Source organism: Gossypium arboreum, chromosome 11 (genome assembly GCF_025698485.1).
Source record: "Gossypium arboreum isolate Shixiya-1 chromosome 11, ASM2569848v2, whole genome shotgun sequence".
Classification (NCBI taxonomy): Eukaryota; Viridiplantae; Streptophyta; class Magnoliopsida; order Malvales; family Malvaceae; genus Gossypium; species Gossypium arboreum.
The window spans coordinates 15,250,710-15,271,611 of record NC_069080.1 but is presented as its reverse complement, the minus strand read 5'-3'; the positions used below and the strand labels follow the sequence as shown (position 1 = coordinate 15,271,611).

Genomic DNA, 20,902 nt, shown 5'->3' with positions numbered 1-20,902 from the left:
TTAGTAACATGTTCTGGCTTAGCTTTATCCTAGTTCCATGTTGACTTCTATCAAACACTACATCCTTACTTATACAAACCCTGTAAGTTAATAGATCAAGTATTCTGTAGGCCTTCTTGACACTACTATAGCTTAAAAAGATGCCAGATTGAGCCTTCTTTTCCAATTTGTCCCTATTAACAGTAAGAACGTGTGCATAACAGATGCAACCAAAGATTTTTAAGTGTACAACTAAAGGTTTGAATCCAAACTAGGCTTCAAAGGGAGTTTTATCTAGCAAGGCTTTGGTTGGTAGCCTGTTTTGAAGATAGACAACAGTGTTTACTACTTCAGCTCAGAATTTTTTTTGCAAGTTTCTTTCAAACATGAGACATCTGGCCATATCCATCAGGGTTCGATTCTTTCTTTCACTAACACCATTTTGCTAAGGTGTGTAAGGGTTGGTGAGTTGATATTCAACCCTTGACTCTTCACAAAACTTTTGAAACAAATCAAAAATGTACTTTGTCCTATTGTCTGACCTTACAATTCTGAGCTTGCAACCTAATTGAGTCTCAACTGTTGCTTTGAACTTCCGGAACACAGAAGTAACTTCTAACTTCATTTTAAAGAAATAAACCCAACAAAACCTATAATAATCATCAATAAAAAGGATGAAATACCTACTACTATTCAAAGATTGAGTCTTCATAGGACTACACATATCAGTGTGAACTAACTGCAGTTTTCTAGAGGCCTTCAGGCATTGTTTGCTAGAAATGAAAGCCTGGCTTGTTTTCCCAACTGGCACACTTCACAAACACCTTGTTGCTCAACCATTTTTGTAAAGTTGTCAATCAAATCCTCCTTGGATAACTAAAGTAAAGGTCTATAATTGACATGACTCATCCTTTTATGCCACAATTTAGACTCATCCAATGTAGTTGTATAAGCATTAGTAGTAGCTTTATTCTAGTCAACAACAAAGCTCTTATCAGTCGTGGCCACTAATATAAGCCTACATCCACTTGAATCACTAATCAAGTATTCTTTGTTCTTAAACACAATCGAATACCCTTTCTCAAATAATTAACCAATACTTAGTAGATTTCTATCTACTTCAGGTACTAAAAGAACATTTGAAACAAGTTTAGTACCTGAAAGAGTATCAATCAGCATATCTCCTTTTCTTCTGCTTTGATGTAATATACATAGCCAACTTTCACCTTGGAGTTGAAGTTACTGTCAATCCACTTGAAAATGCTGGCATCATGAGTCATGTGGTTGGTACAACCACTATCAATCAACCACCCTTTTATGTTCTTTCTCCTGATTGCAGAAAAAGAAATTACAAATACTTGCTCCTCCTGAGCATGGATTTCTTCAGCTACTTCAGCTTGAGAGTTTAGTTGTTATGGCTGCTATTGTTTTTGTTGGTCTTTGTTGTTGCAAACTTTTTCAACATGGCCTAATTGCTTCCGAGTAGTTTTTTTAAAATAAGAGCATGGTGGATTTTTTTTCTTTCTACCATTTCTTTTAGACTTCTCTTTGTTATCTAACCAGCTCTTCTTTCCTTTGTGGTTAGAGAAGCTTGAGCTTCCTTTACTTTTGACTTGAAATGCACCTTTATGATGCTCCTCATGTCTGCTGGCTTTTCTTTGTTCCCAAGCATAGAGTGCATTGATTAGCTCAATTAAAGAGATTGTTGACAAATCTTTCGAGTCTTCCAAGGAAGAAATATTGGCTTCATATCTCTTAGGCAAGGTTGCAATAACCTTTTCCACTATTCTACTTTCACTGAATTGGTCCCCAAGTAGTCTTATATTGTTCACAACAGCCATGATCTTGTTGAGTATTGCTTAACTGTCTCAGTCTCCTTCATCTTTAAATTTTCAAAATCCCTCCTCAAATTGATAAGTTGTTGCTGTCTTATTTTCTCAGTGCCTTGAAACTCTTCTTTAAGCTTGTCCCAAGCCTGCTTTGGAGTATCATAGGCTATAATCCTTGTAAAAGTCAAGTCTGACACACTATTTTGAAAGCAGGACATTGCCTTGTATCTTTTGACTTTATCATCAGAGTGTTGCCTGATTTGAGCTACCGTTAGGTTAGCTCTCAAGGGTGGTGGTTCAAGATCAGCATTTACTACCTTCTACAAGTTAAATTCTTACATGTAGGTCTTCATTTTTACTACCCAAATATAATAGTTTTCATCACTGAACACTAATGGTGGAGTTGGAGAAAAACTAGATGAAGACATATTGACTTGAGAACAGAAAAGAGAAATTGCGCTTTAAGAAATAGGCTTTTGATACCAATTGTTGGTGTTTTTAAATAAAAAAAAAAGAATAAACGCTTGTTTTAGGACCAAAACAAAGAAGAAAAATGGCTGAAAAAAATTATCTTACATAGATGTCAACTGAAGCTTACATATAAACAAGAAATCAGCTTGAGTAGAAAAAAACTATCACCTAATACTTACCTAACACCACTAAAACATCTTGAAACTTGTACACATAGATAAGTTGATTTAATCAAGTCAATCAGCACCTAATCATAACAAACATCTTACTAACTTAGCTCAAATGTAACTAAGTAACAAAAAAACAATTAAAGACACCATGTTGTTGTGCTGCAACATGCATGCAGCAAAAAAAACAGACTTAGCTACATGTAAGCCATTTCTTAACAATCTTCACCCCTTGAATCTTCTACAACTCCCTCTCTTCCTGCTTCTCCCATGCTCTTGTTGGTTCTTCCAGTGGTGGTTAGCATCATCTCTTTAACTGGAAGCAAGTAGGCCTTGAAGCTACTGGTTTAGCTATGACTCTCCTCTCTACTTCTTTAACCTTTATTTCAGTAAGTTTGTGTATTTTATTTCACTTAGGCATAACGTGCCTTAAAAGCACAATTTATACACCACTCATTGAACCTCAACAGTTGAAAATACTACTGTTCTTGAGAAGGTAATGCACAGCTCAAAATCAACATATTAGACCTACAAGCAGCAGGGTTGTATATACTATAGAAATGTTTGGAAAAAAGGTTGCATGAATATGGGTTTGAAAGACAAAACTATTGGCTGTTGCAAGACATCTTAGCAGTAAACCACTGAACTTTCTTCAATGTCTCAACCATCAGTGCCTTATGCTGCAGTTACGAATCCTTACTCAGATGCCTCTTGGGGTTTCAAGGGCAACTACTTCGGTAGTAGCTCCGAGGAGATGCTACCTCATCTAGGTTTGGCTCAAATCTCGGAGCCTATTAACAGTCAATTTTCCGAGGGGTTTCAGTTGTCTCACGAAAGCAGGAGGCAATACATGGAACATGAGCCATCTAATGTGGATGACACCTCCATGCAGCATATTCAACAACCGCTCTAATTCTATTGTGATCGTCATTCCTGCAATTGTTGGTCAGTTTTTGTGCCCAATCTTATTTAGTGTGTACTTTTCGGTGTTTTTGGTATTGGAATTTTTTTAGTAGGAGTTTGATAAAAAAAAAAACCAAATTATCCCTTCATTTTGTGTCTGTCTATGGTTAAAGCATGTTCAATAGCTGAGAAGGTGTTAGCCTATCAAGAATTGAAAGCTATTGTATGTTTCAGTGACTATTTCTCTAGAACATGATTTTCATAATGTGAAAATTAGCTTAAAAATCCTTTTAACTCATGGTATGGTAAAAAGCTATGATTTCTTGGCTCCAACAATCTCATTTCTCATCTCTCTTATAAAAAGGATAAATGCAGTGTTTTAAGCATTGCCTAGAAATGTTATGAAGTTCAAATATGATGTAAAATATTGGTCAAATACTGTGTTTGTGAGCAATAGAAAAAGCAAAGAACTGTTATATCACCTGAGTAACATTCACTTGTTACCGTGTCATCTGCTAATTCCTATTTTCTAGTTTCGTCCTTAGCATAACATCTATTAGTGCCACTGCTGAACATGGCATTGATCTCTGCAGTCATATTGATGGGTCATCCATCAAATACTGTTGAAAAGGAACTTCAATGTTTAATCTGTGAGAGGGAACTTTCACATTATGCTAAAGTGAAATGTAATACACGAACTTACTGAAATGGAGGTTAAAGAAGTAGGGAGGAGAGACATCGCTAAACCAATAGCTTCAAGGCCAACCATCGTTGGGAGAACCAACAAGAGCATGAGAGAAGTAGAAAAAGAGGAAGTTGGAGAAGATTCAAGGGGTGAAGATGGAGGAGTAGCTGTTGACAGCAAAGAAGCAATTGGAGAAGCATACATAGGAGCGGTTGTTTGAAAGATCTTAGGGGCTAGTGTCGAAGAGATGACGATGAAGGCATGAGGGTTTCAACTGATGTTGCGGAGATGATGAAGGATGATGATGATGGTGAAACAAAGAAACCAAATCTAAAGCTTCGTGTTTAAGTTTTATCGGTTTATCCAACACATAAAATAACGAGATATTTTATTCAGTTGCCTAAAATTAAAATTTTTAATAATTGGATGACCATTTATATACTTTACCACTATAGCAAAGACTTTTGGGAAAAAACGAATCACATTGTTTATTGTAACTGAAAAAGAAACTTCAAGACATTAAATTCTCACTGTTACTCGATAAACCAAAACGTTCCACTTTTCCCTGTTACAGTCCTTAAATATCATTCTTTGTTCAAGTGGATAAAACACTCAAATTAAGCAACCAAAACAAAGGACTTATTGACAATTTGGAATTCATAGTCATGGAGACCTCTAATGGCGTTGACAAATATGACTATGCAAAAGAGCTGAAGGAATTCATCGACACAAAAGCTGGAGTGCAAGGGCTTGTGGATTCTGGAGTTGCAAAGATTCCTAGAATATTCATCAAGCCGGAAGAGGATCAATCATCTTTACAAACCACTTTTACCACTCATCTCCAGGTTCCTATAATCGACTTGAATGGCATAGAGAGTGGGCAGCGAATCCAGATTGTCAACAACATACGCCAAGCAGCTCAAACATGGGGTTGCTTCCTTGTCATCAACAATGGGTTCCCAGTTTCCTTGCAAGAAACTATATTGGACAGCGCACGCCAGCTCCACGAGCAACCCCAGGAGGTGAAAGCACCATGGTACTCACTGGATGCCCAAAGAATGGTCAGGTTCCACAGCAATGGATATTTCATTGCATCGACCTCGGCACAATGGAGGGACATTTTAACCTTTTTCCATGTTGAAGAGCTTCAGAAAGAACAAATCCCTCAAGTTTGCAGGTAGGAAACGTTTCCCAGCCAAGTCATTCCCTTCTTAATTCCACTAATTGTATACGTTTAATGTGCAGGGATACCATGACTGAGTACCTGAAACACATAATGCAACTCAAGGAGACCATCTCTGGATTGCTTTCAGACGCTCTTGGGCTCACCCCTGACTTCCTCGAAAAAATCGAGTGCCTAAATTCTGCTTCCACTTCTTTCATTTATTATCCGGCTTGCCCTGAACCAGATCTGACATTCGGTTTAGGAAAACACACCGACCCAAATTTCTTGACGTTGTTGTTACAAGATGAGATTGGTGGCCTTCAAGTTCTTCAACAGAACAAGTGGGTTGATGTACCAACGGTGAAAGGAGCTGTAATGGCAAATTTGGGAGACTTAATGCAGGTATTGCCAGACGACCTTTTGATTTTAATCAAGTGTAAATTCATTAATAAAACTAAAATAAGGTTCAAAACATTGATGATATGTTACTAAATGCATAACTTAGTAACTATGACCATTTTCTGTGATTGAAGCTGATCAGCAATGGCAAATTCAAAAGCGTGGAGCACAGAGCGCTGGCAGGACGGGTCGGTCCCAGCGTGTCCGTTGTGAGTTTCTGCTTCCTGCAAATGATGGGAGGCAATATGGACCAATAAAAGAGCTTTTGTCTGAAGAAAACCCTCCTATATACAGGGAAACTACAGGTCTTGAATATATAACCTATTATCGAACCAAGGGGCTTGATGGCAGGCCTGCACTATCTCATTTCAAGCTGGCACCTTAGTCCAAGCACTATATTTTATTTTCTAGAAAAAAAAAAGGATTTAATCACTAATTTATCTAAATCTAGATATCGATAGCATAAGTTAACCAGACGAGATCAGGGCTCGATTCATTCTTTGAAGAATAATTTTATGTTAACCAAGTGACCTATGCTGCTGCTAATTAAACTACTAAATTCGTTCGTCTAATAAAAAAACCTCGGTTTGTCATGCTTGACATCAAGTTAAATATTGACAATTTTCCGACACTATTTTAAACTACTCATACCATACATTGAATTATTACAGTCAGCTTGCTCATATTCGAGCTTGAATTTGACTTCCTAAAAATTCATTTTGATTTCTCCAACTGAAAACAAGTGATTTGATCACAAATTCACAAACGCTAATCAAGAAAATTACTCATTTCAATTTCCATTGAAACTTACTAGTGATTCACAGGGTAATCAAACCACAGGCTTAACAAATAAACAACTGAAAGATACCCATCAATTTTTTCAAGAGAAACGTATATTGTTAAGAGAATGATCAGATAGAGCTAATACTAAAGATGCCATCATCATGGCTATCAAGCCAATAGGGAAACAATATCAGTGTCATCATTTCATTCTCCCAACACCTAAAGTTACTTTCAGAAGTTGTAAACTGGGTACCAATGGGGTTCCTTTTTCTTTTCTTTTTTTTCCTGTTTGTTTTGATTTTCGGGGCCCAAAAGCAAAGCACAACAAGTACTTAACAGGGCGAGAAATAGCAAAGTTTCAAAATTTGTCAAAAACAATAGCAAAAAAAATAAAGAAAAAAAAAAGAGAAAAAGAAAAGAAGCAATGCCATCAATTTGCAAAAGGTAAAGAGAATGATCAGATAGAGCTAATACATTGTAGATGCCATCATCACGGCAATCAAACCAATAGGGAAACATTCAGTTCATCATCTCATTCTCCGACCTCCTTAAAAACCAAAAACAAAGTCCTTGACGGTGTTAAAATCAGAAATCAGTAACCCAAAGCAAAACAAGGTAAGCTAAATGAAAAGTAAAACAACCAAGGAAAACCAAAATTGCTCTGCAGAGTCGGCTTGTTGGGACTTCCGCAGTTTTGGTTTTCCCTGGAACTAAGTCAACAGACTCATATATTAGGCTGAAAGAAAACTTGAAACCCTAATTCTGTTGACTTAGTTCCTGGCCTGTAAGCTTTCTTCCAGTCTTTGATATACGGCCCAAGCCCACATCCCTGCATAACCCTCACCTCTACAGCCCTGCTACAGTGTTTGCCGCCATGGAGAATGACCAAGCGCCACCTGTCAAGCTCCTTGAGAAATGACAACCACCGTTTATATCTTATTACTTCCGAGTCTATTTGGCTCTCTCTGCGATGACTAAACAATTCGCCTGAAACTTCTTGCGCTATCTATCTAAGTATTTTACTTCAGCTCTTATTTTAATCCTTCTCCATCAATAACTATCAACTTAGAATTTTAACCCTTTGCCTATTTTTAATGCAATTTCTGTCTGGGTTTTTCTTTAAAACCGAAACTGTTGGTAAAAATCTAAACTTTTTGTTCAGTTTTGGTGGCAACAGAGTAAAAGTTCATTCTTTATTGCTGAACCTTGTATTAAGTGCCTCCACAAAGACATTTTTTTTTTTGGTGGGGGGGGGCGGAGGGCATGACAAAATAGCCTCATTAAGATTGTTTTATGATGTAGTTTCAAGATCTGATATACCATTTTGAATTACCGAAAGCGTGTTGTAAGAATAATGCTGCCGTCTTTACTAGTACCAGCATGCTTAAAGAAAGCAAGATTTTAAATTTTGTGAAGAACTATACTGTGATAAGACCTGTATTTATAATAGAAAATGATCCTCGAATGTAATAGTTGGATTCCGTGGAACTCATACGACTTCATTACTGATACTGCTTCATCAAGTGAAGAAGAGGTCACTTTGGCATGGCTGAAGCTGCTGGTTGGTTTCTTAACCATGAAATAGGAAGATATGAAAGTGCTTGAAGGAATATGAGGTGATTATTCTTTATTCTATCTGTTTTGCAATATTTCATAGTTCTGTTTTAGGCTTCTCTGAATCCCCCATGCCCCGTAGATGTGCATTGCTTCTATTTACTTTCTTGTATGCTTGCTAATTATAAACGCTGAGTTTTATTTTTTTGTTTGTTGCGAGCCTCACTCATTTACTGGGATTTAGGTTAAGGTTGGCGGAGCATTCTCTTCGAGCCGCATTAGCTTCTTGATAATTCTCCATGAGAAGTAAAAAATGGAGCGAGGGTTTAGCCTCAACATTGTCTCTACTGTAATTTCACATTCGACTGCAACCTGCGTTTCCAAAGAACTTGCTGAAAGGTGTTGTGGTTTGTTACGACCATCGTAATGCAAGTAAGCCTGATTCATCTACTTGTACAGTGAACAAGCTTATTTATTTGGAATATTTCCTTCTATTAACTTGGGGTTTCCCTGTTTATCTTTTTATCTTTTTATCTTTTGCCTGGTTTTATGCTTTATGTTTTTTTCTTTCATACAATATCACACTGTACCTAGTCTAAGTGCAGCATCTCTTGCAAGGTCGAGGAATGAAATCCTTCTAAAAGATTCGTAAGCAAGTAAATATTATCTAATTAACTTATAAATTTTCCTGCTCAAGTAAATATTACTTCCTAATAAGAATCAAATCTCTCCCTTAAAAGGTTAAAATATAAAAAAAAGATGCAATAATGTCATTTGATTAAAATATGTTAAAAACATAAAAGAACTCTTACAAGTAAAATATGCTGCAATATTTGTGAAAAGCGTCGCAGTACAATACTTTTCAGTAGTGTGAACGGTGATCCCTTATCAGGGAAATAAAAAAGAAAAAGAAAAGGGGAAGAAACCCACAGAAAGAACTGGAAAAGCAAAGAAAGGCTTCTGCATCAAGCAAGGGGTATAAACTTTTTTATGAGAAGAAAGGGATTTGGTTCTTTGCAATTTGAGCTTCTCTTGGAAGCTGGCTGAGCCAGCTGAGGGATTAGTGAGAATATGTTCTTTATGTTCATGGAGAGCAATGTGGTAATTCACTGTCTTCTTTATGTTCATAACTGGATGCATATACTTGGAGAGCCTCAAAAATTAAAATGATATTTTCATTGCTTTTATTTCCAATTTTGGAGAACTCTTCCCTATGATGTCTAAGCAAGGGAATATATGGATTTATCCATTTTAGTATTCTCAACCAAAAATGCTGTTAACATGTGTTTGTAGTGAAAAGTTTTTGATGTCGGTAAGGTTGGGCACTTTCATGTTCTCAAAGCTGTTATACTCGTTATGTTGGAATAAGTTATGGGGCAAACTTATCCCGTTTGTTCTTAGAAATTTTTCTGTTCTTCAAGAAAGTGTTTGTTCTGTGTGCATGAATGTAACACTGTAGCTCAAGGAGATGGATAAATAACCTGAATCAAGCTACTGATCTTACATATATATTGTTAGATATATTGTATAGAGGTGTCTGTTTTTGTCACATAAAGTTGTTCTGGTTTCTCAAGCCGGGATCTATACATGCACTGAAATTTAGTATCATCAGGGATTTAATTGCATTCCTCTGTCTCAACAGTTCGAGTATTGTGGAGAAGACAGACTAGAAAACTGTAGTTGATTTGATCACTAATGCAAAACTTGTTGGCTTTTCTGTACAATGCTAAGTTCTAATGTATTTTAAGAACAAATTTTAGTATTGGCTGAAGCTAAACTACTGCTTTGTAAGTATGCATTAAACGGCATCTTATGGCATATTGTGTAATAAATTCAGGCCAAAAAAGTGTTTGGTCTGAACTTGCACAATTTACATTTATTATACATTTACAACTGTCTTTGCTTACTTATTAGTGATATTTTTATCTATATGAACTGATTGTGTCCATAAAGAAGGAATCAACTTTGGCCCCCTGCAGCCTCTAAGTTGGAAACAAAGTACGTTGCAGTTCTTTGAACAGTGGAAGGCACTGATACAGTGCTGGAGGGGATATGCGTCCTTGGGACTGTACTATTTGAAGAGGAATGTAGAGAATCATGCTGAAAGCAGCAATAACAATGGCCAAGAATATTTCAGTAGTTGGAAGAGACATCCAGGTGTACATTTCTTGGGGATAGTGCTCTCAAGCAAGCTTAAAATCAGACCAGAGTAAAGGTTTGCTTATCTCTCATGATGAACGTATTTTTAGATAGAACCATACTCAAAAGTTTGAACGTCTTTTATGTTATGTAAATTGTCAAATAGTATGTATGTTGGGATCCAGGGGAGTTCATATTATAGTATTAAGCAAAAAGCCTTGCCCCTTTTCTGCTTGAAGTGAAGTTGAGAGATATCCATCCTATTATACTACTGTTGTTGCTTTTAGCTAAAGCGAGAATTCAAGATTAGCATGGGAATTTCTTAACCTAAAGAGTAAAAATAAAATAAAATAAACGTAAGCAATCCATTATTATCCCCTTAATAATAATGATCACAGGCTTCCCCACCATTACCTACCTCGAAAAAAGGTATGGCTGAGCAAGAACTGGCGGTATTATTTGCCCCTTGGGCTAACCCTAGGGTGGCTTCTAGCATCCAAGATACTCCTAACTTTTATTCAATATTGAACACGATATAATTTAATACAAATATGATATAAAATATTTTTGGAGTCTATAACTTTCACCATGTCCGATCAGATCAAAATCAAACCAACTCGAGTTTCTACATCATTGTATAACTCACCAAACCTGGGTTTTAAGGTGAACATCTTAACCAATGGGCCAAGAACGGGGTTCACATTATTGCCCTTGGTAGGATTACCAGCTAAAGACAACGAGACTGAGCTAATTCTCAAACATTTTTGGGTTCCAAGCTAAGCTGGCCTTTCCTTTTCTTGAGCTTCTTTCCGATTTCCCTTCCAGCGCTCACTGATATGGGTCTAGTGTAGATTTTTTTGGAAAATGTTTTTAAAAAATGTAGGAAAAGAGTAATTATAAAAGGTGTAGCATTGCTATTAAATAGTGTTTTAAAAAATTAAAAATGTTTATTTTAAGCACGATGTTGTAAAGTAATTGATATTTCATATATTATAATATTAACCTATTTGAATATTATTTAAATTATCTTCTTCTTTTCTTTTTATGGCCATAGGTGTCTTTATCCATTTTGTGGTTTGAGTCTAGTATTGTTCGGGTCGGAGATGGTATTCAAGTAAAGCTCTCTCAACAATGTTGACTCTAAGATTGGAACTTGGTCCAAATACCAAGGAAGAAGTCCAACTCTAGTTCTTCAAAAATCAATTAAGTCCTCGCTGAAAATTTTTCACCTGTTGAACCCTTATTGAAAAAAAAATAATTAAGTTTGTCGATTGAGTCTTAGCTTAGTTAGTATTAGCATTGTTGTCAATGCAAAATAATATAGATTCGAGTGTGTTAAAGGTCAATTATCCTCTTATTTAAGAGTTAGATGAGGGGTTATAGGTAATGATAGGCATTTTAAATGGGAGCACAAGACAATGACACATTGCTGGTCATGTGTAACTTATGTTGATGTAGCATGTAAACAAATATTAAAAAATTAAAAATTAAAAAAATAAATTATTATATGGAAAACGATTAACATGATAAAAAAAGAAACTTATAAAATTTAAAAAATAGAAAATCATCTAAAATTATGAAAATTTATAAAAGTCTATATAAAATTAAAAATCCTATCACACGTTGTATGCGTGTAGAAACCACAAATATAGAACACAAATATATGTTTAAAATAAAATACAAATAATGAAACATGTGGTTTGAAACTAATTAATTATAGTAACACATGAAATATGTACGATTTCAAAAAAAAGATTAAATTATAGTAAAATAAAATTTAAACACATAAATAAATCAAATTAACAATATTAAATGCACTATAGTTGTTTATCATAATGTTGTTTTCAATTGTGAGTTAGTGTCCGATTGACTTGTGACACCAACATAGTCAGAGATTTTATTAATAGTATAGATACAATTGATGGAGATAATAAATTGTGCATATGTATAAAACATAATAAAATGAAGCTTTGCTTGAGTGGTAAATTCAAGATTTTACTAATGTAATTGGTTTGGATCCAAATCTCATTCTATTCATATATTTTTATTGATTTTTTTTACATAAAAAGAATAAAATATCCTTGAATAATATAACTTATTTTAACTACAGAAAGACATTGCTATAATTTCCTGTAATGACCCGAATTTATCGTTACCGGAAAAGTGTATTTTCGGGTCTCCATTTCTGAAAAATAGATTCGTAAATATTTATTAAAAATATTTACGAAATTAATCGAGTGGTTAATTAGAGTTTAATTAAGTGAATTAGCTTAAATTAAGGATAATTAGATAAAGGATTAAATTGAATGAAGTGTGAAAGTTTAATTATAGAATAAAAAAATTGAAAGGACTAAATAAGTAAATAAGCCAAAAAGAGTGCCAAGTGTATGGCAAAAATAAAATACAAGTGTAATAAATATTGTCGAAACCATTTTAAAGGGGGTATTTTGAAAACGGGAGTCGCCACCAACCCTTTTAAGTGTGATTGGATCACCTTATAAAACATTTTGGTCTACGAAATTGTGAGAAAACGGGCTAGGGAGTCGGTTACGTATGAGGAAGGGTTAGCACCCTCGCAACGCCCAAAATTGGTACCAAATTGAATAGTTTTGTCTTAATGTCAAAATTTTGAAAGAATTTAGAAATAAGATCTTTTTTAAAACCGTAATAATTTGAGTTGAAAATTAAGATTCTTTCGCTTCGAAAGAGTACGAACATCACATCCAGCATGATTGGACACGATATTCCTAAATTTTCGTAACTGAAATCATCTTGTGATTTACAAAATTTATTTAAAAGGATGCTTTTTAGACATTTAGACAAACGGGAAATGGCAACCCAGCATGTTAGGGCACTACTTCCCGAATTCCTAAATACCAAAAACATTGCCTTATTTTTTTTAAAATTCTGTTGGATTAAATGAAATATGAATTTTATGACAATGATGTATTTAACATATTACAATATATCGATACTTGATTACATAAACCACATGGTACATGCTTTAACATTTCATGCGAATATAAGATGATAAATAACGACATAAACTACATAATGTACCTTGACATCTCATACAAATATAATCCTAAACAACCTAAATATACGTACATTAACATTTCATGCAAGATACATCATAGAAAACAATGAATATAATAATACTGATTACATACATAATAACATTTTATGCAAAATATAACATGGAAAACAATGAATATAACAATATAAATATAACAATATTTTATGCAAATATAACTTAAAATAACATAAATAATCAATTTTATGCAAATATGATAAATAATAAATAAAAACAACAAATAGTGGTGAGATATCATTAGCATACTAAAACAATATTAAATAAATACAAAATATACAAAAATACATAAACAAATTATGAACATATAAATCAAAAGTAAAGATAAGAAAACAAATTCAATTTTAAAAAAATAGATGAAGTATTAAAAATATTTAAAACAATGTATAAATGATAAAGGAGAGTTTTTAAAGATGATTAATATATATATCAAATACACTACATGATATAATACAGTCACCAGTGATGCACCTTATGTAGAGGAAAACGAAGAGGCCATTGAGTGTTCTTTTCGTTTCTTAGAATTCGTTAATGCAACATTTATTTCAGAGGGGAATGAGGTGCCGGTGCCTAGGATATCCAGAACCACAAGAATGGGTTTGCAGATGACAGTGGGAAAAAAAGCCTTGCCAGGAAAAGGATTGGGAAGATATCTCCAAGGAGGGATTCAAGTTCCAGAACTAAAGGAGAAGAGAGACCGTTTTGGCTTAGGTTTCAGGCCAGATCATAAGCAGAGGAGGAAGGAAATAGAGAAGCGTCAAGAAAGAAGAAGGGCGCGTTTAAGTGGAAGAGAAGTAGAGTGAGAACGGATGACGTTCCCTCATATACCCCAAACCTTTATATGAGGAGGAATAATTCACCCTGAGAGAGGGTTGCTGTACATAATGAAAAAGGAAATTATTGCATCAATGCTGTACATAATGAAGAGTCTGAATGAAGAAACCTTGAGGGCATTCATCCTTACGAATCGGGAAGCTCTTTAAACAATTGGACTGTAGAAGAACTTCCTGTAGTTTTTAAAGATTTTTCAGAGTAATTTTTAGAACAATCTTATTGCTCTAGAGCCTGGAAGTAATAAGATTTCATTTGTAAAATAGGCTCATATTTGGATATTTGCATTTCAATAAAACACGACTTTTGTTATTAGTCTGAGTGAATATTCTTTTATACCGATCAATATTCTTTTGACCTCTTTAAATTCTTTCAAATCTTTCATTTCATACATAACACATAAATAAACATTCTTAAAATTCATTCATTCTTTGTACATTCTTTCGTACCCCGCAGGTCCCTGAATATCAATGACATGAGCACTGATACTACAAATCCTGAATTCTCTTTTGAGCAAGATATGTGTGTAGAAGAACCTCAGGATTTTAAAGATGATAGGGATTGTGATGTGTCTCCAGATCTGTTGAGAATGGTGAAACAAGAGGAGAAACAAATCCTACCCTGTGAGAAAGAGGGTACCGCTCCTGCCGAATGTATCCAAGGCCTCCCCAACAAGCAATTGTAAGAGGGCTTGATGTCCATCACTAGAAAGTCCACCTCATACGTGTTTGGCCCAATCATCAAAGGAATATCAATTCTTCCCATGACCTTTCTTTCCGTACCATCGAATGCTCTCACTACATTATGGCATGTTTTCATGTAAGAACTGTCTATGGGTAATTTGTTCAATGTGGACAATGGCATGACATTTAAAGTTAACCTATTATCAATAAGCACACTCGGCAATGTATATCCTTAGCAGCGAGTGGTAATGTGCAAAGCCTTAGCTGATCCCATGCTACCAGGTGGGATTTCATCATCATTGAAATAAATGAAATTGTCAGCGCTTATGTTACTAACCAATCGATCCAACTTGTTGACGGATATATCATTAGTAACGTAAGTCTCGTTGAGCACTTTCATTAACGCCTCATGATGTACCTCTAAACTCAGAAGCAAAGCCAATACCGATATACGAGCTGGTTGTTTACGCAATTGCTCCACCATACTATACTCACTATGTTTCAGGAATTTTAGAAACTCTCTAGCTTCTTCTTCCTTCACTGGCTCATTAACAAGTACCTCAGCCCTATTCTCCTTCTCAACGTCAAAGGCTTTCACTTTCGTAGGCTCAATTCTGATGCATTTTGCATCATAACGTTTCCCGTTACATGTGTAGATCCTTCAACTTGAGCCTCCTTAGAAGTACTAGCTATATTTTCTTTCTCTGGTATTGTCACATTGCAGTCATAACTCCAAGGTAACCTCTTGTTATCCTTATAAGGAAAGGAAACGGGTTTGTGAATAATGACTTTTGGCGTTGTTGGTGTCTCAACTTTATTATTCCTTGGTATAGAAATAATAATCCTTGGCCGGTTAATTCTTTGATTCTTTGGTTCACCTTCCAATGCACATACACGACCCTCATTTGAGCTAACTTCATAAAATTCCAGCTCCTTATTATTCATAAGGCTTTGTACCAAAGCCTTAAACTCGTCACATTCCTGGATCTCGTGTCCCTTTTCTACATGGAACTCGCAGTAGTCCCTCGCTCCTTTATTTCCCTCTTCAGGGATTATTATTTCTCTTTTCACCATTTCTTCCCAGTTTATTTTCATCGGCATTCTTACCTTAGCCACATCCTCTTTGATCATTCTCATATCAGTATCCCCAATTGCATTTACCCCTTGATCACCATGGTTTGGCAACGGGTTCTCTGTACTAGGGGTGTCGTCAAATTTTACGACCCCCATCTTGATAAGTCTTTCCATTGCTTTTTTAAAGTCAGTTCAATTTTCGATTGAATGCCCCCGATATCCCTGCGTGGTATTCACATTTGGCATTTGCATCATACCATTTGGAATATGGAGGTTGCAGTGATTTCAAATGAAAAGGAGCTATTGCATGTGCGTTAAATAAACTTTGATAAAGCTCTCGATACGTCATCGGGATAGGCGTAAATGAGACCTTTTTGAAATTTTATCTCGAACCAGATCCCTGCTGCCTAACTGTAGTTGCTCTGGGCTGGCTAATCGTAATTGCCTTCGAGTTATAGCTATTTGTATTGTTCACCTCATTATCTTTCCTTTTCGGGGCCGATCTTTTAGCCGTTTCTCCCTCTATTTTGCCACCATTTATGGCGTTCTCAATCATTTCTCCTGCCATAACTATATCAGCAAAGCTTTTGGTGGTACTTCCGATCATATGAGTAATGATGGGGCCTTTAAGGTGTTAATGAACAGCATGGTAGTCTCTTTCTCCAAAAGCAGTAGTTGAACTTGCATGGCAACTTCCCTCCATCTCTGTGCATATTGCCTAAAGCTCTCATTAGGCTTCTTTTCCATGTTCTGCAAGGTGATTCTATCAGGAGTCATGTCGGTCACATGATTATATTGCCGCATAAAGGCTTGTCCTAAGTCTCTCCAGGAATTGATCTTTGCACGACTCAATTGATTGTACCACCTAACTAGCTACCCCAACCAAATTGTCTTGAAAACAATGGATCAATAATTGATCATTATTTACATAGCCAATCATCCGCCTACAGAACATGGTGATATAGGCCTCAGGGCAAGTTGTTCCGTTGTACTTCTCAAATTTCGGCATCTTGAATTTATGAGGGAGCACCAAATCTGGGACCAAACTCAAGTCCTTAGCATCAATTCCCTGATGATTATCAGCATTTTCTAATGCCTTAAATTTCTCCTCTAACCATCTGCAACATTCCTCTAATTACCTTGATGATTAGAGTCTCATATCTTCCTTCTCAGCTACATCTAAATCAGGGATGACTGGATTGGTAAGATTATTTCCTGGGTTAAATCCCGAGCCAGTTTAAAAAGTCATGGGTATTCCAGCATCGACTTGCCCATGTTGGGACCTTATTGTGATGGACGACCTTCGGAGATATGTCTCAGGTTGAGTTGGCATATGAGGTGGAGTAAAACCAGGAGGATAATCCTCGTTATCTTCTTCAGTGATAATCATAGGGGCCTTTCCTTTATCCGTTCCTCCTTTCAGCAACTGAGCCATTTCAGCCATCATATTCCTTTGGGCTTCCAACATTTGATCCTTCATTTCTTGCTGGATCTTTGCCAATTGTTCCTACAATTGTTCTTGCATTTCTTTCTGGATCTGCTCAAGTCTTTGATCCATATTCTTTGTCTTAGCGCGTGTACCGTAAGGATGTGTTGCTTCTAGATTTTTCTTCTCTTACTCTCTCTTTCTCCCTAATAATTTTAACTAATTAGGGTCTTTCTATAAATTTGAATGCATATGATGCGATGAGATGAGAATGCATGAATGCAAAAAAAAAAAGAGATATCGATTCTGATTCAGCTTCTTTTAGAAAACGTTATTTAAGAAACAAAAATCCTTACACAAAATGGATTACAAATACGCTTTCACCCTCAGGCCCAGAGTTTTAACCCTATCCAATAACAAAGCTAACTCTAGACCTCTATCTGACACTAACTCATACTTTATACTTAATACGTTAGCTTGCACTTCCAGGTCTTGCAAATGATCAGCAACCTCTCGAATCTGTAATATAGCTTCTCCCATGAGGTAATCCTTATCTCTGATTTAAATCTTGAAAATGGAGAAGCTCTCCCTTCCAATGTCCTTCTCTTGCCTCGAGCTGCTTAATCTGTAGCTCACAGTTCTGCAATGCTACTTCCAACCCTCTAATATTGTGCTTCATTTCCTCGATCTTGTCCAGGCTTGCCTTTAACTCGACCGTAGAGTTACAACTTCGATGATGATGAAGAGATCGTCCAAGCTCAGTCACCTTAGTTTTTAATCATTGATTCTCCTTCTCTAGGGCCTGATTATGCGTCTGCATCTCTTGGAACTTTTTCTCCCAAGACTCGACTTTGGTTCTTTCTTCTTGAACCTCTTATTGCCACTGCTCTGAAGACTTCCCCAATCCAGCTCTCTTCATTGATAACTGTATCCTCTTATATTGCATCTTCAAGTCATCTCGGTCTTCCTCAATCTTCCTCTTTTCTTTCCTCTCTTTTTCGACCTCAATTCTATGAACGTCGACGTCTAAGCTTAGGTACATCTTCTCCTCCTCAAGCTTCTCTATCTTTTTCCCGAGCTCCAAATTCTTCATTTTGAACTTTTGCTTTATGACTTCTAACTCTGATGGAATCACTCGTAAACTCTCCTCCATTAATCGAGCAACCCCCAAACTCGGCCTAGGGATATTATCATTGATCCTATTGTTAAACCACTCTTTATACTCAAGGTTTGTCGTCGGGCCTTCAGTCAGAATATTCACACAGTAAATTTTTTTCTAAGCCTCGGAGATCTCTCGCATCTTCTTCTTATAATGATCCCCCTTATATGAGAAATCACTCTGAGCTAACCCTTGTGTTACCGGTATAAACTGCCCTGCTTTATATTGCCTTAGGACGAGTAATGGTGCATAACCAATGACTCCCCAAATTCCAGGAAGAGGTACCCAATCAAAACTTCCACAACGATAAAGGACTTCGTTAGGAGTCATCCAAGGAGCTTTCCACATTACATCTTCCTCTCGGAGATTCTGCAGTATTTCCATCCATCTTTCCTCAGTAATGTCGTCCCTCCTCGGCATAGCTGCTGCTTCCCTTAAGGGAGAATAATCCTCAAAGAACACTCGACAAAGAACCTTATCAACCTTCCAAAAGTGACTATGGAACCATACTAACAACAACTGTGCACATCCAATGAATCTACCTTCACCAGCTCTCCGACATACACTCAATGATCTAAACGTCTCAATTAGGATTGCAGGCACAGGTGTGTTCTGTTTACTAAGTCGATCGAATAAATCTACAACTGCCTCATCTATGTGCCCAATAGCATTTGGGAAAATCACGAAACCATAAATACTTAAGGCCAAGACATCAACCCTTTTCTTCACATCTAGGTGTGCCAATATCAGATCCCTCAAACTGGCCCACGGAATGCATTTACCATCACCCTTTTGTTGGACTCGAGCTGCGGCCCACTGTTCACTCATCCCTGTGATCATCATTAATTTCTTCACGAAAGTAGGGAGATTAGCAACCCTAACATAAGATTTGTTACATTGGATTTTTAGACAGCGAAACAAGGTCGTATACTCCTCTAAAGTAGGTACTAAGTCTACCTCTCCGAATGTAAAACAACTATAAGCAGGGTTCCAGAACTGTACCATGGCTCGAAATAGATGCTTATCCACCTTGATGTCTAGCAAATAGGGAAGATCTCCATAATTCTAGTAAAACAGCTGTTTAGCCTCGTTATCCCATTGAGCCCAAATGTCCTTCAACTCTTGAAACTCATTCTGCGTCTAACTGATACGAGTGAAGTCCTATAACTCTGACATATACCCCTCAGTGATACTATCTCCTTTTTCTAACTGGGTTTTCTCTGACCATGCACAGATAGAAGTGTTGTCCTTCACTTTATCAAGATATTCGTTCCTCATTACAAAACTTTCTAATCTAGAAATCGAACCGTGAATCGATACCTTTAAATGTTGAGTGACATGCAAAATAAAATAAGTCAGTATCATATAAAAGTATAATAAACATGTACTTATAAGGGTAGCTTACTAAAGCCTATCATTATACTCCCTAGGGTAAGCATTTAAAGTTAATTATATACGTTTCAGTTCTAAAGCGAGGGTACTTGAACCAGCAGATTCCTCAGTCCTCACCAATTATAGGCTCATATGGACCAAGTTCGGTTAAAGGGGACACATTTCCCTATGGTCATATGGAGATGAAAATCTCACAAAGACATAGGTACAGATGTATCCCGGAAGCAATCCACTAGCCCATACGGAGGTGAAAACCTTACGAAAGCGTAGCTTCTCACTCCCACTTAAGGGTGTGACCACAGCGGTCATGCAAATGCAGTGTATGCGGAAACAAGATAACAAGCATATACAACAAACACATGTAAAAGATCAATAAAAATTTTCCAAACTTCCGACATTAAGACCGAAAATAATCAATTTCTTGGCTTGACTCTCTTAGTCCCCAGCGAAGTCGCCAAGCTGTCGAAACCATTTTAAAGAGGGGTATTTTGAAAACGGGAGTCGCCACCAACCCTTTTAAGTGTGATTGGATCACCTTATAAAACATTTTGGTTTACGAAATAGTGAGAAAACGGGCTCGGGAGTCAGTTACGTACGAGGAAGGGTTAGCACCCTCACAACGCCCAAAATTGGTACCAAATTGAATAGTTTTGTCTTAATGCCAAAATTTTGAAAGAATTTAGAAATAAGATCTTTTTTAAAACCGTAGTAATTTGAGTTGAAAATCAAGATTCCTTCGCTTTGAAAGAGTACGAACATCACATCCAGCATGATTAGACACGATATTCCTAAATTTTCGTAACTGAAATTATCTTGTGATTTACAAAATTTATTTAAAAAGATGCTTTTTAGACATTTAGACAAACGGGAAATGGCAACCCAGCATGTTAGGGCACTACTTCGCGAATTCCTAAATACCAAAAACATTGCCTTATTTTTTTAAAAATTCTTTTGGATTAAATGAAATATGAATTTTATGACAATGATGTATTTAACATATTACAATATATCGATACTTGATTACATAAACCACATGGTACATGCTTTAACATTTCATGCGAATATAAGATGATAAATAATGACATAAGCTACATAATGTACCTTGACATCTCATACAAATATAATCCTAAACAACCTAAATATACGTACATTAACATTTCATGCAAGATACA

The 20,902-nt window shown here is 36.2% G+C and overlaps 1 protein-coding gene, 1 long non-coding RNA gene and 2 other non-coding genes across 4 annotated transcripts; 2 read left to right on the top strand and 2 right to left on the bottom strand.

Annotated features, from left to right (window-relative positions):
• Window positions 1-4,506: 4,506 nt before the first annotated feature.
• Window positions 4,507-6,227, top strand: LOC128279318 (1-aminocyclopropane-1-carboxylate oxidase homolog 1-like). The gene is made up of 3 exons (XM_053021229.1): window positions 4,507-5,211; window positions 5,280-5,601; window positions 5,741-6,227. The coding sequence occupies exons 1-3, from the start codon at window positions 4,700-4,702 to the stop codon at window positions 5,981-5,983; spliced, it is 1,077 nt and encodes a 358-aa protein (XP_052877189.1). The 5' UTR covers window positions 4,507-4,699; the 3' UTR covers window positions 5,984-6,227.
• A 276-nt stretch (window positions 6,228-6,503) lies between these two features.
• LOC128284595 (small nucleolar RNA Z102/R77) lies at window positions 6,504-6,591 on the bottom strand. The gene has a single exon (XR_008275020.1). It is a non-coding gene; the product is annotated as a small nucleolar RNA Z102/R77 (small nucleolar RNA).
• On the top strand, window positions 6,531-10,400 carry LOC108458063 (uncharacterized). Its single transcript, XR_008274674.1, has 4 exons — window positions 6,531-7,518; window positions 7,855-7,997; window positions 8,180-9,036; window positions 9,889-10,400. It is a non-coding gene; the product is annotated as an uncharacterized LOC108458063 (long non-coding RNA).
• LOC128284594 (small nucleolar RNA Z102/R77) lies at window positions 6,833-6,919 on the bottom strand. The gene has a single exon (XR_008275019.1). It is a non-coding gene; the product is annotated as a small nucleolar RNA Z102/R77 (small nucleolar RNA).
• Window positions 10,401-20,902: the final 10,502 nt, after the last annotated feature.